At 42.2% G+C, this 25,936-nt stretch overlaps 1 protein-coding gene across 6 annotated transcripts in view; it reads right to left on the bottom strand.

The window, feature by feature from the left end:
* The window catches only part of Acoxl (acyl-CoA oxidase like), a 337,320-nt gene that overhangs the window by 84,607 nt on the left and 226,777 nt on the right, over nucleotides 1-25,936 (bottom strand). For all 6 annotated transcript variants that reach the window (XM_078028311.1, XM_078028313.1, XM_078028310.1 and 3 more), the window contains 2 exons: nucleotides 20,439-20,548; nucleotides 10,576-10,687 (listed from right to left, as the gene is read on the bottom strand). In XM_078028311.1, coding sequence (XP_077884437.1) covers nucleotides 10,576-10,687; nucleotides 20,439-20,548 — 222 coding nt within the window. The remainder of the gene's footprint in view (nucleotides 1-10,575; nucleotides 10,688-20,438; nucleotides 20,549-25,936) is intronic.

A 25,936-nucleotide genomic window follows, 5' to 3' on the forward strand; every position in this document is an offset into this window, starting at 1 on the left:
TGGACAAAATATACCAAAACCCTGTGGAGAAAAGGGAAAATGACGAGAACCAGCAATACTTGAACTATATGTTACAGTGACCCCCTCACAGCTGGAAAACCGCTGTAGTCACTCTGTTTAGAGCAATGTGGAGACACCACTTCTCACCTGCCAAACCCAGAACTCAAAAGGCACAAGAATGGATTCCGCCGAGGAGACTGACAAATAGACATTGCCATTGCCACCCTTTCCCTCTTGCTGGAGTTTCAGGGTTTCAATCTTTATCTCTCACTGAGAAAGGGGAAAAGGTTCCCCGTTACAGGACTTTCAAGCAGCATTCAGAGGGAGGGAGCCTCACATTACTCTGAGGGGGAATTTGGCAATGTCTATCCAAACTACAAATGCACTTACCTTTAGACCCAGCAATTACATCTCTAGAAACCTGCCTAAAACTTACAATTCCAACCATGCCAAAATTTATATCCATAAAGTTTTTCATTGTAACATTATTTATAGTTACAAAATTGAGGGGGGGGGACTGAACACATAATTGAATACATAGGACTTTGAGCAAGCCAAATTATATCCACACACTACATTGCTCTGCAGTTTTTAAAAATAAATAAGGTTGATCGCTATAAACTTATTAGAGTGATTTGCAGGACATACTGTTAAGTGGAAAAAAAAATACAAGGAGTAACACAGTGTTCTATCCTCCATAGGAGAAAGAAGGAAATGTGAGGAGACTTACATGCGTCTGCTCATTTATGGGCAAGAAATCCAGGAGGGATAAATCAGAAACTAAAGAAACTTGCCACTTAGCTAAGAAAAAAAGGAAAGAGATGGAAATGGAGTGGCTAGGGTGAGAAAGGACCTCTAGGTCCCTGAAGGTACTCTCTGTATAGCAAACTTAGTGATGTTTCACATAGCCAAGAAAACTCAAGTGGATGTAGAGGAACTCAAAGTGGAATACACCAATAGGAATGCGTGTTACAAATAAATAGCATAGGGCTAGGGCTGTGGCTCAGTGGTAGAGTGCTTGCCTACCAGATGCGAGGCCCTGAGTTCGATCCTCGGCACCACATAAAAAATAAATAAATAACATAAAGATATTGTGTCCAACTACAACTAAAAAATAAATATAAAAAAACCAAATAAATAGCATAATCATGCTGACAGGGGGAAGAAAAAAATAATTAAAGATACTTTGGCAATGCTGCTTGGAAGGATAGAGTCACAGTGGAAAATACCGTATTCCAGTTAGCAAACGTGTCTCTCAGGGGCATGAGCCGGCGATTCTGAAACTGCTTCACGTGCATGCCAGGATGAGCAGATAAGAAAGAGGGGAATAGACAGTAAAAGCCAGGTTTCCACTGTCCCAGAGAAAGAGGTCCCAGAGAGGACAGGAGGTAGGTGATGAGCCCTTTGCCCTGGACACAGAGCCATGAGCACAGCTCATGATTCCAATGCATATGACTTCACAGACACACAGGTTGACTTCCCAGCTTTGGACAGTCCCCAGCAGTGACAGTGCTGTGACCAGACATTGGTTTTTAAATACCATTCTCCAAGAGAAGGACCCAGGGCTCCCTGGAGACACGATGGATTACAGGGCTGGCAGGAATGCTGCATAAAGAGCCCCCAGGTGAGCAAATGATCAAAAAAGGCAGGGGCCCCTCCATACTATTAAATTAGAACACAAAGTGCAAGATGAATATCTATGGATACATATTGATGCAAATAATAATGGAATACATAAATAACTGGGGGAGAAAGAACACCTCTTGGTTCCAGTTAATAAATGTGGTAGGAAGGAGGAAAACAGAAAATTCTTGGTGGGCGAACACGAGGGGGGTTGACCCAGAAAGATCCACTGACGGCTGCTGAAAATAATGGGTGGGAGTTTGAGGAAAAATAGATATTTGCCATCTGCCTAGTCAGAGCCCTGTCCCACCTTTGCCCTGGGTGACTGTGATCTGGGAGGAAGCCCTCCTCAATCTGAAGGTAGGTCTGACTCAATGATCCGAGGGGCCCTTCCAGCCCCACACTCCCATGGGAACCCTGTACCTCCCATGTCATGATCAGGACTGTGACTTCTTTCTCTGTCCCTTACCTTTACCTCCATTTCCTCCTTTCTCTTCCATTCCCTTCTCAAAATTTCTCTAGAAAGAGGATTTAGGGCTTTCTCTCTGAGAGAAAAATGGAGAAAGTTGGAAGTGAGGGGAGCCCTGGGAACCAACAGGGGCCTCAGCCTGCCTTGGGTCTCCCTCTTGTCCTCTCCTGGGCAAAGACCATCACCTACTCCTTCCTGGGCCACCATGTAGCTAACCAGGACATCACCCTTTCCCCGTCTCAGGAGGGTCAGGATTTGAATCTGATGGCTCACTGAGCCAAAGGAACACGTTCCACATCCAGGACCTTCAAGCACCAGTCAGCAGAGAGGAAGCCTCAGTTCTGCACAAAGCGGCCTCCGCATAGGCAGCTGATGTGCTCTGGAGACACAAAAAGGTCCCTTCCCTCAGGCCAGCTTCCCTGCCCCGCTCTGCCCAGGGAGTGAGAAGATGCATCAAGCTCAATGCAAACTGTGAGCTCAGGGATTTGGGTTCTAATCCTTTCTCCTGTCTTTGATGATCAGAATCTGGAACAAAGTTCTTGACATTTCTGTGCCATGAGATTTTTTTTTTTTTTTTGTAAAATACCTGCCATTCAGGTTGTTGTATTGGTTTTTAGAAATTGAACAAATGCAGATTATTAGAAATGTAACTTTCTAATAACTGGCTACTACCACTCTGTCCCCCACACCTACCCTTAAATTCTTCATGGAATACGAGCAAATCAGCTCTGGACTTTCTCCGGGTTCACCCACAACAGTATGTCTCAGCTCCCTCTGAGCCTACCAGCTACCCCCTGACCAAGGCTCTTAAGGACTGACTGAAGGATGTTCCAATGGCCTTTTTTCCTCCACAAGCACCATAAACGTGCCTCCAGCTATCAACACAGACATCTTGCATTTTCCATAAATGAGAACTTAGATGAACTCCCAAGCCCAGCCAGATGAGCTAAGTGAAGATACTGTTGCTACAAAGACCGCCGTTTCAAAAGCACTGTGGTTTTAATTATGTTTTAAAGATCTAAATCAAGAGCTTTAAAGTCATGCACACTCAAAGAGTAGTCAGGTCGTCCACTGGCCACAACAAGAACAACTGTAGGTGACAGGAATTTTTCCAAATAGAAGGCAGAATGTTCCATTTCTGATCATCTTATTGCCGGTCTCCACCAAATCCCCATTCACATCTAGAACCCTGAATAAGGAACAAGCCCCTGGGTAGTAGCAAGCAAGCCAGCACACTGCCCTGGATTTCCATGATCATTTGTGGTGTTCGTTGAAAAGCCCCCCTTTCCTTTCCCTTGCCTTGTGATTTAGCCTGGCAGGGTGCTGAGGGTATCCTGCTTCAGGTGGCTGTAAGAGACCCTTCCCAGGGGACTCTCACACACGAGTGAGTAGACAGAGAGTGGGAGGATGTTCCAGGAGATGAAACAGACACGACTCTGCCCCTGGTTGACTGGCTGTTTTCAGCCCTCCGCTGCCTCATCCTCTGTCTGATTCTGTCATGCATAGTTGAAAATAAAATCACTGGCTAAACGTATTGATTACTGATCACCTTTTTCTGGACAGATTTTTCTCTGTAGAATGACAGAAGTCTCTACTAGGGTGTTCTCAATGTGATGAGCCATGGGTCATTGTTCCCCCTCCCCCACCAAAGGGAAAGTGATGCAGCAGCCTTGATGAGAGGGGGTTTGCAGACAATTTTGGAAAACTGGAGATGCGAGCTTCCAGGGAACCCAGGGAGGGCTCGCTCCATGGCCACCAGCAACCCCAAGGGCAATCCTTGGCCCCATTTTGAGTGACACTCTGACTCTAAGGGGGAAATGCATTCTCAGAGGAGTGCACGCTCATATTCTTTGGTGGGGACCAGGTAGTTCCTCCAGAATAAGTTGGGTTCTAGAATGTTCTTTGAAGGCTGACCCAACTTTTCTAAAGTGAAATGTGCTTTTGAAGAAAATTCCAGAGGATTACTGAAGAGCTGAGGAGAAAAGCATATTTCTGAAGCCCATTCATATTTTTTTGCCTCTTTTATTTAAAGATTCTGAACCGAATCACAGGGTAATTTTTAGGGGAATGTGGAATTCCAATGAAATCACCGTTCCTTGGACAGCACCCAAAGACTATTGTCCAGACTCTGTTTGGGCCAGATGTTCAAATGCTAAACAGAATCATTTTATTTCACGATACTCCAAAATAATACAGGTGGACAGATGCCAGTCTATAGCTAGCTGAGCAAAAAACTGGTCCAGAAATATACACTAGAATATAGAAGTGCACATTCTTTCTCTAACTTTGCAGGTTTTCTCTTAGTACCTATTTCATTTTGCCTTGGGCTAAAACTAGATGTGACCTAGCTCAGGCAGGAGCCTTGCTTAACAATGTCTGCAGTCTTCCCACACCCCTAGCCCTAGAAAATCCAGCTCAATGATACTTAATTGCATTGACCATAAAAATGGTTACATCAATGGCAGTAACTAAAAGAATTAACATGACCATAAGACTTATAGCTTTTTAAAATAGTTTTTTACATGTTTCATCTCATTACATCCATGCAGCAAGTTTGTATTACCCTCATTTTTCTTATCCCAAATTATAAAGGAGAAGCTACAGCTCAGAAAAGGGAAATCCTCATTGATTCTAAAACCCTCATTTTTTCCCCACCATACTACATGCCTGATGTTTATTTTATACTCAGAAAACATCCATGTGTGTGTGAAGGTTTTTTCCTCTCCAAACTACAAAACAGACACTTAGGAAAAAATAAACAACTCCTCTGGTAGGGAAAAACTATAGGTAGAAAATAGACTTCTGAATATTTCATTAGTTCCAATAAGCATCCAATACTATGCTGAAATAGAATTAAAGCAGATATTTTACAGTGGATCTATTTTTCTAGTATGGATAACATGAACATATGAAAAGAATATGATAGATTCCTGAATATAGAGTGTTGGAGAATGTTTTAGCAAAATAAGCATGGAGAGATTTAAACCCTGATATGGTGCTGGGAAAGTACAATTTGGTTCAACATTTGTAGAAAACAATTTGGCAGTATATAAAGTCTAAACACTGTGCTGTTGATTCAGTATGGCACAGTCCATAATTACTGAAAAACAAGAGGTGTCGGAATCCAATGCAGTCATGTTCTTTTGGCATAAAATGGCATTACACTATATTATTAAGTGGAAATATTGGTTTAGATATATATATATATATATATATATATATATAGTTTGTTTTGAAAAAATGTATATCTTAATACTAATCTTGAATCATTTTTTATTTGGGATGCTGTATTTGTTATCTATGTCTATGCAACAAATTATTTCCAAATTCAGCATCTTAAAATTAAAAAAAAAAGACTCATTATGTCACACATTGTGTCTCAGAGGGTCAGGAACCCAGGCCTGGCTGGGTGTTTTTGGCTCAGGCTGTCACGTGAGCTGTAGTCAAGTTGTTGACTGTCCCAGTCCTTGTGGGCTCTGAAGAATTGACTAGGGCTAGAGGACACTCTCACAGGATCATTCACAGAACTTGGGTAAGAAGTTTCAGTTCCCTGCTACATGGGCTGCTCATGACATGGTTTTCCCCAGGATGAACTATGGAAGAGAGAGGGAGAGAGGAAGAGGTAGAGAGAAATATAAAAAGAAAGGTAAGAGGAAGACAGAGAGAGAGGAAGAGGAAGAGAGGAGGAGGAAGGGAGACAGAGATAGAGAAACTAAGGCACAAGCCACAGTATCTTTTATAACCTGCTTTCAGCAGATACCCTCTCATCTGTGTGCTCTATTACTCCCACAGACCAACCTATGTACAATGTGGGGACGATATAAGGGTTTGACTATCAGGAGGAAAGATCTCTGAAGGCCATCTTGGATCCTGGCCATCCTGGCCCATCATGATTCACATTCCTCCAGAAACACATTCACACCTTCCCACGAGGGTTTTATACCACTATAGAGTTAGCTCAAATTCCAGAATCTCATCATCTAAACCCAGTCAAGTGCCATTCCTCACATAGGGTTCCTCTTGCTTTGAACTAAAGAGGCAAGTTACTTGTCCTCCACATGGCCAACATATAGTGGAGGGATAGGACAGGATAACTGCTCTTGTTCAAAAAGAAGGAACATAGGCATTAGTGGTCTATAGAAATTCTGAAATCATAAAAGAACTCAAAAGTCATAGTTGTCTTTTTGCAAAGGACCAGATTATTGTCCATTCCTCAGAAAGTATTAATTAGTAGCATCAGCCAGCACTTTTCCAAAATAACTAAATTAGCATTATATCCAACTAAATGGAGATTGGGGGACATCTTAGGATGCCAATGGCCACAAAACATAACTGAAGGTTTTGTCCCAATTCCCTAGTTACAGAAAAGAGGATCTGATTGGCCCAGGCTGATCATCTCTGCTCCAATCAAAATGGACAGCAAATAGCATAAACATGACTCCTGTGCTGAGAAATGTGGAAAGCACATCTATGATGAAAACAGTGTATGGAATTTCACTAGGTAGGGGAAGAAGAGGGCTAGCCTCTCAGGTCATAGAACTTCTGGGCAATCCACAGAGTTTTCACAGCAGGCATTAAATGAGTCTGTCTAATTAAGAATCAGTGGGATTTTTATCTGTTGACAAAAAATAAATAAATAAGTTTTTTTTTTTTTTTAAATTAAAACAATCTGAACTCAGCCAGGCAACTTTCCCTAGTTAGGCCTCACTCCTACTTGGGGGAAATTTATTATCCATGGATCTTGGCTCCATCCCTGGGCTCTTGGTTCCTCCTTCTGAGGCATCCTTCCTTTTTCATGTAAGGCAGCGTGTATTCATGCTGGATGCTTTTCTTAGTCTGCTTCCTGATGGTGGAGGCTTGGTGGCTCACAGGCTGTATTCATTTTGTACTGTCTCAGCACTTTCCAGCATGAGCTGAAAGAGGCTTGGCTAATACAATTCTCTTAAAAACTTTGTGAATCTCCTATGAATCTTTGTGGAGGTTCAGTCAATTAGGCAAGAGTCACATCACAAATCTCTTTGACATTACACCACTGGAGTATGAATAAGGCTTCAGACAGTGGTCTTAATTTTCCTAGAAGCTCTATAGTTGGAGAGGGTCTGTGAAACATATCTTTAATCTCTTCAAAGGGCCTTTTGCCTGGCTGAAGACCTACCTTTGATGCTTCTCAGTTTTTTAGAAGATTTTACACTTACACCTTGGGCTTTATCTTTAGACCATACATTTCTGGGAGTGCCCTAGATTATATTTTTGCTTTGAAGCCATTTAAAAAATGAATATAGTTGCTATTTTTTGGTTAAATTGTATCTTCCAAAAAGTCATTTTGAAGTACTAATTCCCACTACCTGTGAATGTGACCTTCTTGGTAATAGGGTCTTTTCCTATGGCATCAAGTTAATTAGGGTGGGCCCTGATTCAATATGACTGTGGTGTCCTCATAAGAAGAGACACCAGGGGTGCAAATGCACAAAGGGACAGTCATGAGGGGTAACAACAGGACAGCAACCTGCAAGTCAAGAAGATAGGCCTCAGGGAAACCAACTCTGGACGTCAATCCTGGACTTCCAGCTCCCAGAACTGTGAGAAAATAAATTCCCAGTGTTTAAGGCCGTCAGCCTGTGGCACTTTGCTAAGGCAGCCTGACCTGACTGAGACACCAACTTTCTGAAAATATCTTGTTATTACCCAATATGTATTTACTCATCTTCTTTTCAAAAGTATATTTGAAAATTATTCTTGTGATATATATATATATATGCCAATGTATATACAGCCATTATATTTGCTTCTATTCAGAATGTCTGTACTTAGATTTGTTTCTAATCTCTGACAGTAGGCACTTTTACTGAGAGGATTGACACCTCTTTTATTTCACATTGTAACCCATTCTAAACCTAATCCCTACCTTCCAAGGGTGGGAGCTGGAGGGATTTCTGCCTTTCCAGGATGGAAATGCATCAAAGCTTCCTCTCCATGATTTACTGTGGACTGAACCCAGAGATCATGTTGTAATGAAGTGTAGTTTTCAAGGAATTACCAGATCAATGCAGTCCCAGATCAAAGCACTAATCTTCCAGGGCCAGGGAGTGGGCTACTATACTGAGCCAAATTAGAGACAAAGGCACAATTAATGGGAAGCAGATTGGGAATCAATCCTGGAGAAGTTCTCCAGCCAAGGATCAGCAGTGGGAACTCCCGAAGCAGCTCTGAGGACGCGCTTTCTGGGCTGTTTTTTGCAGCCCCTCTGATTATACGAACTTCTGGCCACTTATTTATCTTCTTTGCTTCGTCTTCCATGGTGATTTGAAAAATGAGTATCCTGTGTTCAGTATTCATGTTAGTTTTCAATTTAATGAAATATGTACTTTAATCTGAGTTCCTCTAATATCACAGTCAGAATAAAACAAGACCTTTCAACTACCCTGTGATTAAAATAAGAAATTCAGCATGTCTTCACTTTACTTTTCCTCTTACCTTTAAAAATAGGATAGATCCAATCTATTGCACAACCAGTTACTCAAGTTTTTTTTTAATTCATTATTTAAAAAAAACTCTTTAGCATCTATACTAATTTTGTCATTATTTAAAAAAAAACACAGGGCTGGGGATGTGGCTCAAGCGGTAGCGCGCTCGCCTGGCATGCGTGCGGCCCGGGTTCGATCCTCAGCACCACATACCAACAAAGATGTTGTGTCCGCCGAGAACTAAAAAATATTAAAAATTCTAAAAAAAAACACATATATTGAAACTTATTATTGATTTGATTTTGATTCTTTTAAATGTCCTATGGAGTAGGTTTTTGAGTAATTTTCTAGAAAAGCCATGTGAGTGAAACTGCGTCTGATCACTCTTTTTGAGTAAACTATCATTCTCAGTCTGTTGCTTATATGATATTCTCTGTTCTGGATTTCAGGGTTTTTCCATTAACATCTGGGATGTTTATACACTAAGGAAATATTTTCCATTATGGCTGTGATGACCGTCTCTGCTCCCTTCGTCTGGACATTTCAGGGTACGTGCCACCCCTAGGCCGGCTCTGCCGCAGTTTCACTCTGCGTCTATTTTCTTCTCTTGCTGTTTTAGCTCTGGCTCTCCTACAGTCTCGGGAAGCTAGTTTACATATTGCCTTTTCTTTTTTCTTTCATTTTTTTTTCTTTATTTTTTTTCTTCTTTTTTTTTTGATACCAGAGACTGAATCTAGGGGTATTTAACCACTGAGCCACATCTCAAGCCTGTTTTTATTTTTTATTTACAGACAGGGTCTCACTAAGTTTCTTAGGTCCTCGGTAAGTTGCTGAGGCTGGCTTTGAATTTGCAATCCTCCTGCCTCGGCCTCCAGAGCTGGGATTACAGGTCTGCTCCACCCAGCTACCCTTGCCCTTTCTCCATTGTTATACGAACTTCTGCCACTTATTCATCTTCTTTGATTTGTCTTCCATGTACTTCTCCAAGTACAGCATTTTTGCTTTGATTAAATTCTTCTCTAATATTTGGCTGGTTCCATGTGTGATAAGGCCAGGGGACATGCAGCCACTTGCACCCATCTGATTGTGCCCTTGTGGTCTGGCAGAGCCTCAGCTCAAATGGATGCCTGGAGGGCGAACTGATTTACAAGCCCAAAGCCCTGCTTCCAGCAGGTTCTCACCCAGTGTGACTCTGTTCCCCTAGGAACCATGGCTGCTTCTAGGACTCTTCTGCCTCTAGAGTATTTTCTGAGAGCACACCCGTCCCCAGGCATCGCCTACCCTCTCCTTCCTACCCTCTCTGTGCTTGGAAAACAGACAGTGTAATTGATATAAAAAGAGAGGAACCAGAGCAGGAGAGTTGCTGGCACCCAATTCTGACCCCTGGGTACCTGATTCCTGTGCCGAGGGAGAGCAGCAGCCTGATTCTGGCTACAGCATGCTAAGCCCTGGACACAGAGCCAAGACAGACGTCGGGTGAGCAAAGCCTTCTCCTAGGGTCTCCTGGCTATTTATGCTGGGGCAGAGGACAGCTGGACATTGCTGGGTGGGGTGACCTTTCCTCAGGCCAACCCTGCCAGTACTGCACATGGTGGATATTCCCTCTGGATTCCCACCAGCGCTTATACAAAGAACGATGCTTTGCAGATTCATAGGAAAAAGGGTGCGTGAAACTAAGACGATGCTAATCTTTACGTTAACTGATAAACCTTTCCCTCCAGAGAGCAATATATTTGTCATTCGTGTGGAACAATGAGTTTTCAATTCAATAAGGGTTTAAAAAATCACCCCACCCCTCCACCTCCCAGGGCAGCCGAATGAGGCTGGTAGATGGACCGTAAAAGACACGCAGGGGTTAAACAGGGGCGCTGGCTCCAGAGCCCAGGCTGCCCGCGCTGGCCCTTTCCAAGCCTGTAATTAAGCTGACTCAGCCTCTGCTAAGTTTAGCAGCTAGCTCACCAGCTAGGAGGGCCTCAAACACGAGTCAAAAGGAAGAAATACAACATGACTGATCTTTACCTTGTAATAAATTCTGGCCACCAAACACCGCTGAAGAACCCTCTCGCGGAAATTCACAGCCTTCAACAGAAAAGCGAGGTTACCAATCGCGTCGGTGTTAAATGCCAGGAAACTGGAAGAGAAATACAATGGCCATCGTTATTATTTTGGTTTCACCAAAGGATTTCATTTGAAAGAAATCGTGTTTTCCATTTTTTTTTCTTCCCCACGGAGAAAGCAGTGTAAACACACATCCTCTCCCGTCCCTTCTCTCACTGACTGTACATGCACTTCTTTTTAGTATTTTTCTGTAAATGGTTGGTTCTAGTTTATTCTACATTTTTGTTTTGTGGTATAGAGGTCATTTGGTTTTCTGTTCTTACTGTTAACTATGTGTTATAAGTAATGTTCAATATTTGGTATAGTCTATATTAACAGCTACATAATTTGTATCAGGTGATAATATATTCAATTATTGATAAGTAAATATCGAAATTGAATATGAACAATCAAATATATATGTCTAGGCCACAAAGCATAACATTTATAAAATACATTACATATCAGGATCTGTGATAAGTATTGGCTGCTAATTTTTTGATAGTATAAAAATTCTCAGATGTGGAAATTATTATCAACTTACAGCTTGTTATGGTTTGGCTATGAGGTGGCCCCCAAAAGCTCCTGTGTGAGACAATGCAAGAAGGTTTAGAAGAGAAATAATTGGGTTACGAGACCCTTAACCGAATCAGTGAGTTAATCCCCTGATAGGGATTACTGGGTGGTAACTGTGGGCAGGTGGGGTGTGGGGGAGGAGGTGGGTCACTGGGATGTGCCTTTAAGGTATATATTTTGTTGTAGCAAGGAGAGCTCTCTCTCTCTCTCTCTCTCTCTCTCTCTCTCTCTCTCTCTCTCTCTCTCTCTCTCTCTGTTTCCTGGTGCCATGTTCCTCCAACATGCTCTTCCAACTTGATGTCCTACCTTACCTCCGGCCCCAAGGATGGAGTCGGCCATCTACAGACTGAGACCTCTAAACCGTAACCCCTCAAATAAACTTTTCCTCCTTAAAATTGTCCTTGTCAGGTCTTTTGTTCACAGCAGAAAAAAAAAAAAAAAAAAGAAAAAAGCTGACTAGAACATATCTCAAGAAACTGAGGCTCAGAAATATGGAGTAACCTGCTGAGAGCACAAAGGCAGGACACCATCAAGCTCAGCTCTGTCCTGGGGAGCACCAGTATTTGAGGGAGAGGAGCCCTCCAGGGCTTGGGCAAGGGCAAGTTAATGATTCATGGTGTGACTGTCAGCAGGGCATGGTGGCACATGCCTGTAATACCAGCAACTCAGGAGGCTGAGGCAGGAGGAATGCAAGTTCAAAGCCAGCTTCAGCAACTTAGTGAGGCCCTAAGAAACTTAGCAAAGGACCCTGTCTCAAAATAAAATATAAAAAAAAAGCTGGGCTGTGGGGCTGTGGGGCTGTGGGGCTGTGGAGCTCTGATTGAGCACTCCTTGGTTCAATCCCTGATACCAAAAAAAGAAATAAAAAAGAATGATGTTACTATCTTCATCAGGTAGTAATTTCCACTCTCCCCATTTGGCAAATTAAGAAACTGAGTCACAGGGAGTTAAAAGGTTTAACCACAAACAGACTCAAAACTGTCACCCCATGAGCTTTTGCCCATCAACTCTGCCTTTTGGGCTAATTTTGTGGCTCTCCCCCTGAACCTTTCAGGTAACGTCTATAGAAAGGTAAGGGGTTAGTCCACGTAGGATCCCCAGAGCACAGCCACATCTGTCCCTCCTTTCTCCCACATCCTGGGGAAGTAATTATTATTATAGTACCCAAATAACTTAGGTTCCCAGTCATTAAAAATTAAAGACTCAAGTAGCTGTTGTTGACAATCAGAGGCAGGAGAGAAACTGCAAGAAGCACTTCTGAGACACTTTTGATATAGTGCTTTGGAGAATGCCAAATCCTGAATTAATAATCACCCATTTAGACAGGGAAGGCAAGTAGAAGTTATTTATGTGCAGTTATCAGGAAATTCAAATTACTGTTTGTGAATGCTTATTTTGAATCTGGGCTTCAGACGGTTGAGTTTCTGCTTGTCTATTTCTCAGAAGGCAGAAAGAACTCTTAGTTAATTGAAAAGCAGGCTTTAGTCTTTCTGGGACTGTCACTATGAGACCTGGAGGCTGTCAGTGCTGTTGTTAGGACTGCCTTTGTGTCTTGGGATGCTTGCTGCACGCCAGCATTTGCCGACCTGAGGTTACAAACTGCTGTGCGACAGGCTCTTGCCTACCGGGCCCTCAGAGTCCCGTGTCAGGCCCAACCACATATGCAGCCCTAGGAACTCATCTAGTGTGAAAAATAGGAATATAGCTAAAGGCAACCTCCTCGTCACTGTGTTTTATAAGGAGGTGAAATGACTCTATATTTAAATAAAATTTAGATTATATGCAAATGCATATTATGGGTCATGAGGGAAATGCAAATGAAAGCCACAGTGAGGTCGAAATATACATATACCAGGATGACTAATGACACGGACGTCCAATGTCGCTAGGGATGTAGAGACTGGAGACTCACACGTCTGCCATGGTAAAGCCCTTCAGGAGAAATTGTCTCTCCATTTCTCATACAGCTAAACAAATACCTATGCCATGAACTAGTGATTCCACACCTATTTGCCCAAGAGAGACAAAACAAATGTTCACAGAGGCTTATTGGAGAATATCCATGGCTGTTCTACTTACTGTACTGGAACACCTAGTGGGAACATTTCAGGTGTCTCCTCATCATGAGAGAATAGGAAACAAATCCCAGAGAATCATGAAGTAAAATACCACTCCTCAGCAACAAAAAGGAACAAACACACGTGATACCATAGAGAATCTCCAAAAGGATCTTGCGGGGTTCCTGAGCCCACCGCAAAGGAGGTCAGACTCTATCTTCCCCTTATGTGAACTTCTAGGACAGGAAAATCTCACGTGCGATGGGAAAATATCAGAGTGATGACTTCATTTGGAGTGGTGGTCATTGACTGAGAGGTACAGAGAGAACTTTCTGGAGTGATCAGTGATGGACTAGCCCTTAACAGGAGTGTTGGTTCCAGAGAGGTGTGCATTTATCAAAATTCAGTGAATGCAGAACAGATGTACATTTCATTGCATGTAAATTTTCTGCAGAAGAACAAAGAGAACCACAGCCAAATGTTGAACTGGAGTGAATGATGTTCCTGCTGGATTATTTAGAGATCTGGCCATGCCTGCAGTTTACCTTGAAATGCGTCAAAAGGAGAAGGAGAATGGACACAGGAGCCAGGGACTGATGCATGGAGAGATAGTCATGTGCTGCATGAGGACAATTCAGCCAATGACAGACTGCCTAGCAGATGGTCCCTTAGCATCAGTGGAGCTGATTCCTGTGGCCTAGTGACACCACAGCCATCATAAGGCTGCAGCACATCACTCACATGTGTGGGGACACTGGTGTAAACACATGTGCTGCCTCCCGGTCCTTTGAAAGCACATGTTACCATGTGCAGTACCCAATCCTGGATCCTGGTGGGAAACCTCTGGTCCTGGCTTACGGACTTGCTGTCTGGGTGCACCATGGAAAGTCAGCTGCTGCGTGTGTGCGAGTCCCACCAGCAGGGGCCTCCTGCCTCTCGCTGCCCCAAGGCCACTGCTAGGTCCAGACCTACAAAAGGTTCACACAGTGCCCCGCTATGTTCACACTATGGCAAGGCTGCCAGCTGCCGTGTTTCTCAGTGCATGTCCGTGTCATCGAGTGGCACATGACTGTGTATGTGTGATGGTGGTTTGGCAAGAACAGTAGTATGCTCGCAGTAGCTTCTCTGTGACAGGTTCCCCCCAACACCCAGTGAAAGACACATTGTAAAAGCCTTTCAACTTTGCTGAATATTTGAAAATATTCATAATATTGAAAGGCCCAGGAGTGCAGGACAGGATCTTGACTTTGCTCAACACTCACCACCTCTTTGGGATCCCTGGGCTGGTGAGAGCAGTGAGGAGGACAGTGGCAGGCTCCCTGGGGACAGAGGGAGGCCGCACTCCCTGGGATAAGCAGGGGTGGAGTGGCGCTGTCTGCAGAGCCAGGGACTGCCCCTCACAGGTGCCAAGTAGCACCTGGTCTCATGGGGCCTTTCTAGGACAACAACTAATCCCCTCACAGCCCAAATGAGGGGTAGCCTTGGGTGGCCCTGCAAAGGGCTGCTCACTTGGAGGGGTTTCAGAGTACAGAAGCTCTCGGCCACCTTTCTTCATTCTCACGGCACATGGCCACTTCTCCTGAGCTTTGTCACTGTGATGGATATCCTGCTGCTCTATGGGGGTGCACGCTCTGGGGAAGCTGAGAGCCCAGGTCCTGCTGTGTCCAAGTGTGGGGCAGTGGCCAGTGGCAGAGAGAGCTGGAAAAGTGTCCATGACAATTCCTTCCTTCACGTAAAAATCAGGGTAAGTAAAGTGTGGGGATTTAAGTAGATAAGCACAGGGGGAGTGAATGAGCAGGACCCGGATGTGTGGGGGAGCCATGTGTACTGTTTTGGAGGTTAATAACTGAGACAAAAATAAATGGGCTAGAACTTTCCAAATATTTACAATTGGAATACTGCCTTTGGCACATCTCAAATCTGTCCTGGAAAAATTTGCTAGGAATATAGATTTGCATATGTGTGAGAGTATGCTGTGCTTTCCAAATAATGGAAACAAGCCCTTCTCTGCTCTCTGGAAAAGAAATGAAAGAGCAGATGATTTGTGACCAGTTGGGGAACAAGTTTCCTGAAAGGAAGAAATCGACTCTGCTGGAGAACTGTGCGAGTCCTTTGACTCCTCCTACACTGGAAAATTTTCAACCTAATAAGTTGGAGAGAAAACCATCGGTGCTATACAATGCCCACTCAGGGCTAGACATATTTAAAAAGATGCACCAAGTTGCTTCAGTGTGCGAGAACCAATTGAGACATAAAGCTAACAGAAACTTCAGCAAAATAGTCCAGGGATGTGGGAACTCGTGTTTTCAAGCTTTAAGATAAACCATGGTTGGAATAAACAGAAACCTGAGCAGCAACTTTTTAAATAGAAAGAAGAGAAGGGACTATGGATTTCTAAATTTCACTTCACCCCCATGGTTACAAAAAGTCCCATATAAACATTTATTGTATTTTCCATGTTTTTAATCAGGACTGCATTATGGTATTGTCTCATGAATAGATCCTCTGGAAATTAGCTCAATACATTGGGATTGAGAGAGTAATCATTTTTTATTTGCTTCCAAATAAAAAATAATATATTTTTAAAAATCCACAAAAGAAACACATTAAGCTCTCCAAAAGTAGAATAAAAGAGATGACATATTTATAGATGTAAAAAGATGAAATAGACAACAAGGTACAACAGAGAAGATCGACAAAGGGAACAGTTGGTGTGTGGAAAATAATAATAATAGTAACAATAAACCAACACTCATCTGGTGATACTGAGCAGCACCAGCAGAGAAGGGAGAAGGTGCAGGAGATAATTCTATGGAGGACAAAGGGGACATAGCCACGATCCAGCACAAGTTCAAAGGATAATCAGAATAGTATGAAAACCCTTGCACCAAGTGGATAAATTCCCAGTAAAGTACAATTACTAAAACTTACACAAGAGGGAAAGCCTAAACAGTTCTAAAATAATGAAATGAATTAAATTGATAGTTTAAAATATTCCCCCAAGTGCAGATCATTTTCAAATAATTGAATTCTTCCACAGAATGAGAAACCACTCCCAAACTAGCTCCAGGAGACTAGTAAAACCTTGACACAAATCTAAACCAGGGATGTTGAAGAACGGAAAATTATGAGCCAATAAGTATAAAACCGCTCCCATTCGAATAAGCCAAGCCCCAGGAACGTGAAGATGATAACCCAGCCTGAGAAAGCCAAGGATCTCCCCAGAATGTCAGAGTAGTTCAGCACCAGGAGACTGACAGGTCATTTATCAAATTAACAGAATACAGAAAGGTAGGTTCATTTCAATAGATGCAAACTCATTTGAAAAATTCATCATCTAGTAATAATGCAAATGTGTTAAAAATAAGAAATGGAGCTTCTTTAGGATAACAAGTGTGTCTAGCAAAAGCTCCAGCCAACATTTTTAACAGTGAAACTCATCTTTTTAAACCAGGAACTAGACAAACAAATACTTTCTCTGTCTACTTCTAATCCAATTGCACCAAAGTTCCTGGCCTTGCAGTAAGATGTGAAAAGGATAAAAGAAAAACAACTGAAAAGAAAGAAATAGAAAATCATGATTTGCAAATGATATGATTGCCTGTGTGTGTGTGGGGAAACAAAGAATCTAGATACATTTAGAAGAAAATTTTTACAGTCAGATTTATTTAGAAAAGCCAGCCGCAGACAGCCATGGTAGAACTTGCCTATAATCCCAGTAGCTCTGGAGGCTGAGGCAGGAAGATTACAAATTCAAAGCCAGCCTTAGCAACTTGGAAAGGCCCTATGTCAAAATAAAAACTAAACAAATAAAAAGGGCTGGGGATGTGGCTCAGTGGCTAAGTGCCCCTGGGTTCAATCCAGGGTACCAAAGAGAGAGAGAGAGAGAGAGAGAGAGAGAGAGAGAGAGAGAGAGAGAGAGAGAGAGAGAGAAGGAGGAGGAGGAGGCGAAGGAGGAGAAGAAGAATGAAAGAAAAGCCAACTGCAACAGCAAAAATAGAATTTAAAAAATTCTCTTAACAACAACAAAACAATGATAAATCTATCAAAAGGGGGCTGGGGTTGTGGCTCAGTGGTAGAGCACTTGCTGAGCATGCATGAGGCACTGGGTTTGATCCCAGCACCACATAAAAACAAACAAAATAAAGGTATTGTGTCCATCTACAACTGAAAAAAAATTTTTTTAAGATAAATATTTTAAAAAATCTATCAGAGGATATACTATGTATGGGTAAAATTGTACAACCCTAGAAGATTCTTAGAAGATTAAAATCTTTGAGAAAAAATATCGGTTTTATTTACAAAATAAATAAGAAAAGTATTTACATGTCAAATTTTCTGCAAATCCATAGATTGAATACATTTCAAGGAAAATTTTAGCAAGTTTTCAAAACTGTGGTAAAATAAACATGTGGAAGCATTTGTCATGTTAATCATTTTGGTGGATCCTTCATTCCTTTCTAGGACTTCGTCACTCTAAACTGAAACCTGGATCCATTAAATAATGGCTATGCATCTCTCTTAGCCCCTATAATCAATTTTCTGTCTTTGTTAATTTGAGTACTCTGGGTACTTCATACATGTTTTAGTCATCTTTTTTGCTGCTGTGACTAACAGACCCGACCAGAACAATTGTGGAGGAGGAAAAGTTCATTTAGGGGCTCACAGTTTCAGGGGTCTGAATCCATAGGCAGCTGTCTCAATTCCTCAGGGCTCGAGGTGAACCTCATGGCAGAAGGGTGTGGTGGAGGGAAGCAGCTCACATGATAATCAGAAACGGGGGCGGGGGGGGGTAGATTCCACTTGCCAGATACAAAATATATACCCAAAGGCACACTCCGATGATACTCCCTCCTCCAGCTACATCCTACTACATTCAGGTACCACTTAGTTCATCCTGTCAGGGCATTCATTTACTGATTGGGTTAAGGCTCCCATAACACAACCATTTCTCCTCTAAACTTTGCTTTGTCTCACACATGAGCTTCTGGGGGACACCTTACATCCAACTATGATAATATACATTCAGTCTTACAACACTGCCTTTAGTATATATGACTGTTGTTTTCTTTTGGAGGAATTTGACAAACTGATATCAATAGCTATAGGGAAATACAAAATTCTAAATACGTAATTTATGTGTGTGTGTGTGTGTGTGTGTGTGTGTGTGTGTGTGCCTATAGGGAAATACATAATTCTAAGTTGTATTTCAGCTATAATAATGGAGTAATATTTTATCATAAAGACAGGGTAATTATAACCTGTTTGTTGGGTCAAAAATATACAAACTCTCTCTAGGAACAAAATAACCCCCAAATGGACTCCCACATGTGTGGAAATTTAACAAATGCCAGAGTAAGAAAAGTATTTACATGTTAAATTTTCTGCAAATCCATAGATTGAATACATTTCAAGGAAAATTTTAGCAAGTTTGTATTGCCAATAACTAGGATAGGATGGTTAGTTTATTAAATGGTACTGGAACAACAAACAACTCCGAAAATTGAGAAAAAAATGGAATTAGATCCCTTCCTCAAAGCACATACAAAATTTTCCAATGAATTCAGGAATTAAACATGAAATGTGAAACTCTCAAGACTTAAAAAAATTAATATTTCATGACAATAAAGAAAGTGTTGAATATGAATGAAAAGGATGAATTATAGTTTAAAAATTTATAATCTTAACTTAAATTGTTATAATTCAGGAATTTGCATTCATCCAAAGATACCACAAAGAAAGTGTAAGAAAAGCCACTAACTGGGTTGTAGCATCTATAGTGACATAGAAGAAAGAACCCCTCAGAATCACTAAGATGAGACATACACACACAAAATAGAAAAAAAAATGGATAAAAACATGAAGAGGCATTTCACCAAAGAAGAAAAACATAAGGAAAATGAAGAGGGGGAAAACACGGTATGCCTTAGAAGTAATAAGGAAAATGTGATTTAAAATCCTGATAGGAGATCATTTTTTATGTTGCATTGAGAAAACTTAGGAAATCTGTTAAGATCAAGTGCTGAGGAGAATCAGCTGTGGCTCTACAGAATGTGTGCTTCGGGCAGGAGGGTAGACTTGTAGAACCACTTTGAAAAATACCTTGTCACTGTCTAGTAAAGTTGAAGATTGGCATATTCCACAATAGCAAGCCCACTTCTGGGTGATATCTACCCTAGAGGAATGTTTTTCAAACAACAGGTTGCAAATCACGGATGGGCCATGAAATCCATTTAAAAGATTGATATCCAGTGTTCTAAAAAATAAAATTTAAAAACACCAGACAGTAACATGAGTAGCAGGACAGGCACTGTTTCCTGGAAAGTTTGCTTCAGTTGTCTGGGGTGGAGGGCTCTGGGTGTTGTGATGATTGAAATGCATTTTTGACTCTAGATCATGTCAACTACGTTTGAAAGCCCTGTACAAACTCTTGTGGGTTCCCCAGAAAACATGAGCAAGATTTTTTTGTAACAACTTTGTGCAAAATATCAAAATGTTGCTTACACCTAAAGGTCCGCAAATACTGGAGATTAGAATGGATTAGCCAATTACGGTATATACATATGATGGACTATTTGGGGATGATATGACACTTCTTGGCCACATATAACAACTTGGATAAACCATAGAAACAAAATATTGAGTGAAAACAGGAAGTCCCTGATATAGCATATATTACGCCTTATCTTCAGAGCTTACAGACAATGCTAAGACAAAAAAACTGATTAAAATGATAAAAGCATCCTGAAATCATGTATCCTGCGTGTGGCGTCAAATTCCAGCTCTGCCATTCATTAGCCATGCAACCATGAGCAAATACTTAACCTCCGTGCCTCAGTTTCCTCATTGATGAAATGGAAATAAAAACCTACTTAATGCGGCTTGAGGGTTAAAACCTATAATGCGTTAGGAGCAGTGGGTGTATAAGAAAGAAGGTGCATGAGGAGAAAGAAGAAAATCAGCATTGTCTGAATTCTTATGGTGGTCAGAGGTTGCAAAAGCATTCAATTTACATATTCACATTTTTGTGTACATTAGATAGTAAAAAATTTCAAACCAGAGTAAGTTGGGCATGTCAAGATTTTGCAAACTTAGGTTGGATAATAAGATATTGAAGGCAGGTGACAAGGACACCCTGAGTGATATACATACCTGGTCCTCAGCTTGTCACTCACAGACGCCACCCAGCTCCAGAGCAGGCCAGCGAGTGGTTGGTCTTTGTGCTGTTTGGTGTACTGAGCCAGCAGTTCCCGGGCCACCACCTGTGCAGAGTTCAGTCCTCATCAGCCATGCTCAGAAAGGTAGAGAGGCCAGAGTGCCTATAAATACTGCCGCTGGATAAGGCAGTTTCCCTATGAGCAACTCCTTGGAAGGAATCAAGAGCAAGACCCCTTCCTTCCAGGGACCTCCAGTGCCCATGGCAAATGCCTTGTGTTTACCCACCACTCCGATTCCCCCCACGGCTGATTTCTAACTAGCTCGGCCTCCTGCCTGCCTCAGCCTCAACATTGGTCCTGGAACCGAATACTTTCACTGACATGTCGGATGAAAGCTGCCTGCCTTCTGCAGATCAGATGGCCAGTCTGTTCTCTTTTTTGCCTTTGACATTCTCTGGTTAATTAGGCCTTTAGAGAATAATATTAAAATGTCCAAATTAAGCCATCTCTACTGCCCCCGCCCCATCAGCAGCTTTAAAGATATAATTCCGGCCTAAAATACTGCATGGATTTTGTTCAAAGATGTCTGTGGCTCACTCACTGACAGATTGACACAAGTGAGGCTACCTTGACCCAGCTGCCCGCAACCAGCCTCCCCAACAGCGAGCCCAGCCCAAACTGCTGGTGTTCTGTAACTATGCGCTAACAAACTGTTGTCTCAAAGTACTAAGTTTGGGGTGATTTATTAACTAATCAGTAGAGTGCTAGTTCGTTCTCTTTTGGTTATTATTTTTAGAATTTCCCTTATTCACTGTATAAATGGTTTTACAGAAATTATATAAAATTTTATATATGCTATCATTTAATAGTATATCATGTGATATTTTGGGGTATTTTGCATTGCTATATAGGATTCTACTTAGCTGTTTAATAGCTATATAGTGTTCTTTGTTTGAATAAATCATGCTAATTAAACATTTCCCATTCAGTAAGACACTTAGGTTCTTTCCAATTTTACACTGTCAATAACCTTGACATCAATATATCCAGATAAACAGCAGGCTAGTGAGAGCCCAGGGCCTGACGCAGTGACACGTAGGCTGTCAGGCTCTCCAGTCCCAGGGCCATGGAAGGATTAACTCCCCTCCCCATGAAGATACAGGTGTTTCTGGCTATTCTCTCCTTTCGCGTTTCCATGGAAACCTGCAACGTTCCCTGCTGCCAAGGGTCCTTAGGCCTGGGCTTCAGTCTGCATTTGAGGTTGCCTTGGTAATCCTGTGTATGGAGGCAGGCACGGGAATGTCTTACCGTGATTTTTCTTTTTGCTTTATTATAAATTATGTCTCTTTGATTTCTTTGAAGTATTGCCTCGAATTCTGAAAATTATGTCTCTAGATGGATTTTATGATCCATGATTTCATTTCAGGATAGTAAAGGGAGTGTTATTAGGTATCTCTGGTAATGCATTAGATCCCGTGGGATTGCGCGTCACTGAATTACGCATCAAAGAATAGGAACATTTTTATGGTTGTTGCTATACAAAATAAGTGTGAAAATCAAACACTGCCAACAGTGGGGAAAGTAAGAAAAGGAACAAACTTTAACTAGGGCTGAAATTAACGTGATTTGGCAGTCAAGTTCAGCTTCACTAATTTCTCACCAGGATTGACACGTCCACTTCTTTGTTCCTGCTAATCTATTAGGTGTATAATGCTCCAACCCTTCTCTCTCTATTAAAAAAACCTCCATAAAAGCAACCTCATTCCAAGCATTGAGCAATGGCTTTCTCTGATTTCTATCCTCCATAGTTTTCTCTCATTCCATTTTTCTTGGTAGCAATTGCTGCTACCTGAGGACACAGCACCACTTCTTTGCTGGTGTGTGGTCTACCTGCCACCCAGAAGCTAAGCACTGAGAGGGCCAAGTGTCCCTCCTTGTATCCCCAGACAGGCACCACAGAGTTGGGAGCTGAGGAGTCTGCTTGCTGTTTTCAGAATCTCATCTAGTACATTCCCTCCCTTAAAATCTCCCTCGTGGTCATTTCCACCTTTCTGATTTAAGCAACTTAAATTGGGAAAATTAGCTCACTCCAACTAGTATTAAAATTAGAATGACATAACAATCAAGTTCAGGTGCTAAATTTGAGAGAAGCTGGGTCCTGGCCTACATGACAAGATAACCCATTGGGGGTGCTTGCTTCTTTTTTAGGTCATGAGACAAGCCAACGTAATTTTTAAGAAGAGGTGTTTTCTGCTGTCGAGGCCCCATCGTAAAAGGTAAGTGACTGAAACCATCAGTTACCATGAGGTTTGTGGGTTGCCATCTCTAGACCCAGGACTTTGACAAACTACAAGGAGGAGGCAAAGATAGATCAGGGAGCATCTAGACAGAGCTTGCAATGAAGAGGCATTTGTTTTTAACCTTTTAGATATATTACTGAATATAGCATTGTAGCATACTGGTTGTACACACACACACATATGTATGTATATATGTGTATGTGTATATATATATATATATATATATATATATGTATATATACACACACACACATACATACATACAAACACATATGTGTGTGTATGTTAACTTTCTATTTTAAATAATCAGATTTACCAGAAGTTGCAAAATTAAAATATTACAGAGATATTCTCTCTAGCCACCACCACCTAGATTCCACCAAAAGTGATCTCCTATATAACAAAAGTGATTGTCAAAACCAGGAAACTCACTACCATTTTTATTCATGGGATCTTTTAGTTGTAGTCAAGATTTCATGAGTTAAAATGAACCTCTGAGTAAGTCCTTTTTAAAAATGAAACGTCAGTTTTTTTGCAGTGATTACATCCTCAGCAAAGTCAGGGATCTAGGGCATGCCGGATTTCCTTGAGATGACCTGGGATGCACTTTCTCTCGTGGGGGCGTGTGGTTTGGGGGATGCCTCTGCAGCTGTTTCTATGGTTTTCTGGTCCTGAACTCTTCCTTTTCTGGTCTATCTGCTCAGAAGCCCTTTCTTTTCTTTTAAATTTTATTTATTTATTTATTTTTACTTATAGGTGGATACATTATCTTTATTTATTTTTATGTGGTGCTGAGGATCGAACCCAATGCCTTACGCATGGTAGGTGAGTGCTTTACCTCTGAGCCACAACCTCAGCCTGATGGAGCCCTTTCCTTAAGAGAACGAGAGGCCACCTGAGCAACGAGAACAGCCACCACCTTCTCTTGTAAGGAAGGCCTCATCTGCAGGAGAAATCAAGTTCATCTGTAGCTGACATTTGGAAGCGATGAGTGTGGCAACTGTGCAGAATGATGACATCAGAAGCCCACGTTCATAGTCAATGTCACATTCATCATGCAGCACGGACTGTGTAACACCAATAAAAGTGGTTTTAAGTCAAATCGCTTTTCAAGACATCTAGGAGGCAACCAGCATTTCTACACTAAATATTCCCCTGATTTATGCCAGGTACAGTGAGACTTGGATTAAGAAGTCCAACAAGGGCTGGGCACGGTGGTGCACACCTGTAATCCCAGTAGCTGGGGAGGCTGAGACAGGAAGATTGCAAGTTCAAAGGCAGCCTCAGCAAAAGCAAGGCACTAAGCAACTGTGAGATGCTGTCTCTAAATAAAACACAAAATAGAGCTGGGAAAGTGACTCAGTGGTCAAGTGCCCCTGAGTTCAATCCCCAGTACCACCCCCCCCCCAAAAAAAAGTCCAACAAGGAGAGTTTTCTTCCAAGGCTGAAACAGGACCAGCTACATAATTGGGGACCCCATACAAAATTAAAATGGGGAGCCTTTTGTTAAAAAAAATGATTGAGCATTTCCAGACTGTGAGGACAGAACAGTCAACTGAGCAGGGGCCTGAGCGGCGGCACAAGGCTGGCCCTGTCCTGGGGACTCCAATGAGATTGCCACAGTAAACACAGGACACCTTAGTAATATTTGGGCAGCCAAATATTGAACAGGACATACACTAATAAATTATTTGTTGTTTACCTGCAATAAGAATGTCTTAGGGTGTCTATATTTTTATTTGCGGTATCTGGAACAATGAAGGCAGGCCAGGGGCCATCCAGGGATGCAAAGATCAAAAAAAGACCAAGAGGCATGATTCTTCAGAACCCAATTTAGAGTTAATTTCTCTTAGATGCTGGGTATCCCAAGGAAACAGTTCATAGAAGAGAATATTTAAAAATTCCATAGCAAGAAGGGACAAGAGAAGGGGTGAGGAAGAAGAGGAAGAGGAAGGGGGAGGGGGAGGAGGGGAGAGAAAAGAGCCCAGGAGAAGAGAAGAAAGACTACTTTAACTTATAAACCGATATGTATGATGCTCCGAGTAATCGCTGGGCCTTAAACATAGATTTCATTTTTAAACAAAGGAAAAAAATGTTTAGGCCCAGAAAAATTTATACATAGTTCAACTGAATTTAAGAGTGGTTAGTTTTTTGTTGCTATTTTTAGTTAAATCTGGACCCAATTTAACTTATCTTTTCAATTTTTATTCCCAATTGGACAATGAAAGTGTTTTCTTTGGGGGTTTTCTTCCTTTGTTTTGCTACATTTATGAAGCACCTACTGTGTATAGGCACTCTTGAGCGTGTACTAAGGCTGTGCTGTGTTCCAACTCTTTAGATGGAATAACTAATTTAACCCTGTGACAACTTTGGGGAGCTAATAGAGTCACCCTGTGGCCCACAAGAGACAGCTCAGGGCTAGAAGTTAAGCAGGATCAGCACAGCCAAGAAGTGGAAGGGCTGGGACTTAAACCCAGAGTCCATGCTCTTAATAATCCTACACCTAAACTGCACCTACTATATGCCAGGCTCGGTACTGGGCACTGGGATATGAAGAGAAGGCAGGGACAGACAGCGGCTGGGCAGACAGGCAGGAATAGAGAGCTCCACATGTTCGTGCCACGGTAACAGGTAAAGCCAAAGTGCAGCAGGCACAGAGGGGCAGCGAGGGGAGGACCTGCCTTCAGGGCTGACCTTGAAAGGCACAGAGGCTGACATGGAGGGCGGGAGGCTACTAGATGGGCCACCTCTGCTGTCTCTTGTTAGAGTTACTTTTTATTTTTTTTCCTGTCATAACGAAGTTTTAGGGAACACCACACCACCGGGCCTGCTCATTTCACTGGGTGATGGCTGCTTTCCTGCTGCGGGGCAGACTTAAGTGGTTGCAAGGAGCCCATGGCTAGCACCCACGAAGCTCTCCCCCACCCATATTTTATTGGTGCATTGTAGTTGTGCGTGAGGGTGGGGTTTGTTGACCCTTGTTAGTTATAGCTTTTGACCTACAGAATCTGTACACACCACAAAGTGGTCGTGGCTTCATGTCTCTAGGTCCGGAGGAGAGGCTGGTAGCAGCAGACCATGGGGACAGACGTTCTTCCAGCTCCTTGTCCCTTCCTTGGGTCTCTTCTCCCCTCCGTTCCCCATCCACACACCTGGACCCCATTCAGCAGTCCTCCTGCCACAGCCGGGCTCT

This window comes from Ictidomys tridecemlineatus, chromosome 12 (genome assembly GCF_052094955.1).
Source record: "Ictidomys tridecemlineatus isolate mIctTri1 chromosome 12, mIctTri1.hap1, whole genome shotgun sequence".
NCBI classification, from domain to species: domain Eukaryota; kingdom Metazoa; phylum Chordata; class Mammalia; order Rodentia; family Sciuridae; genus Ictidomys; species Ictidomys tridecemlineatus.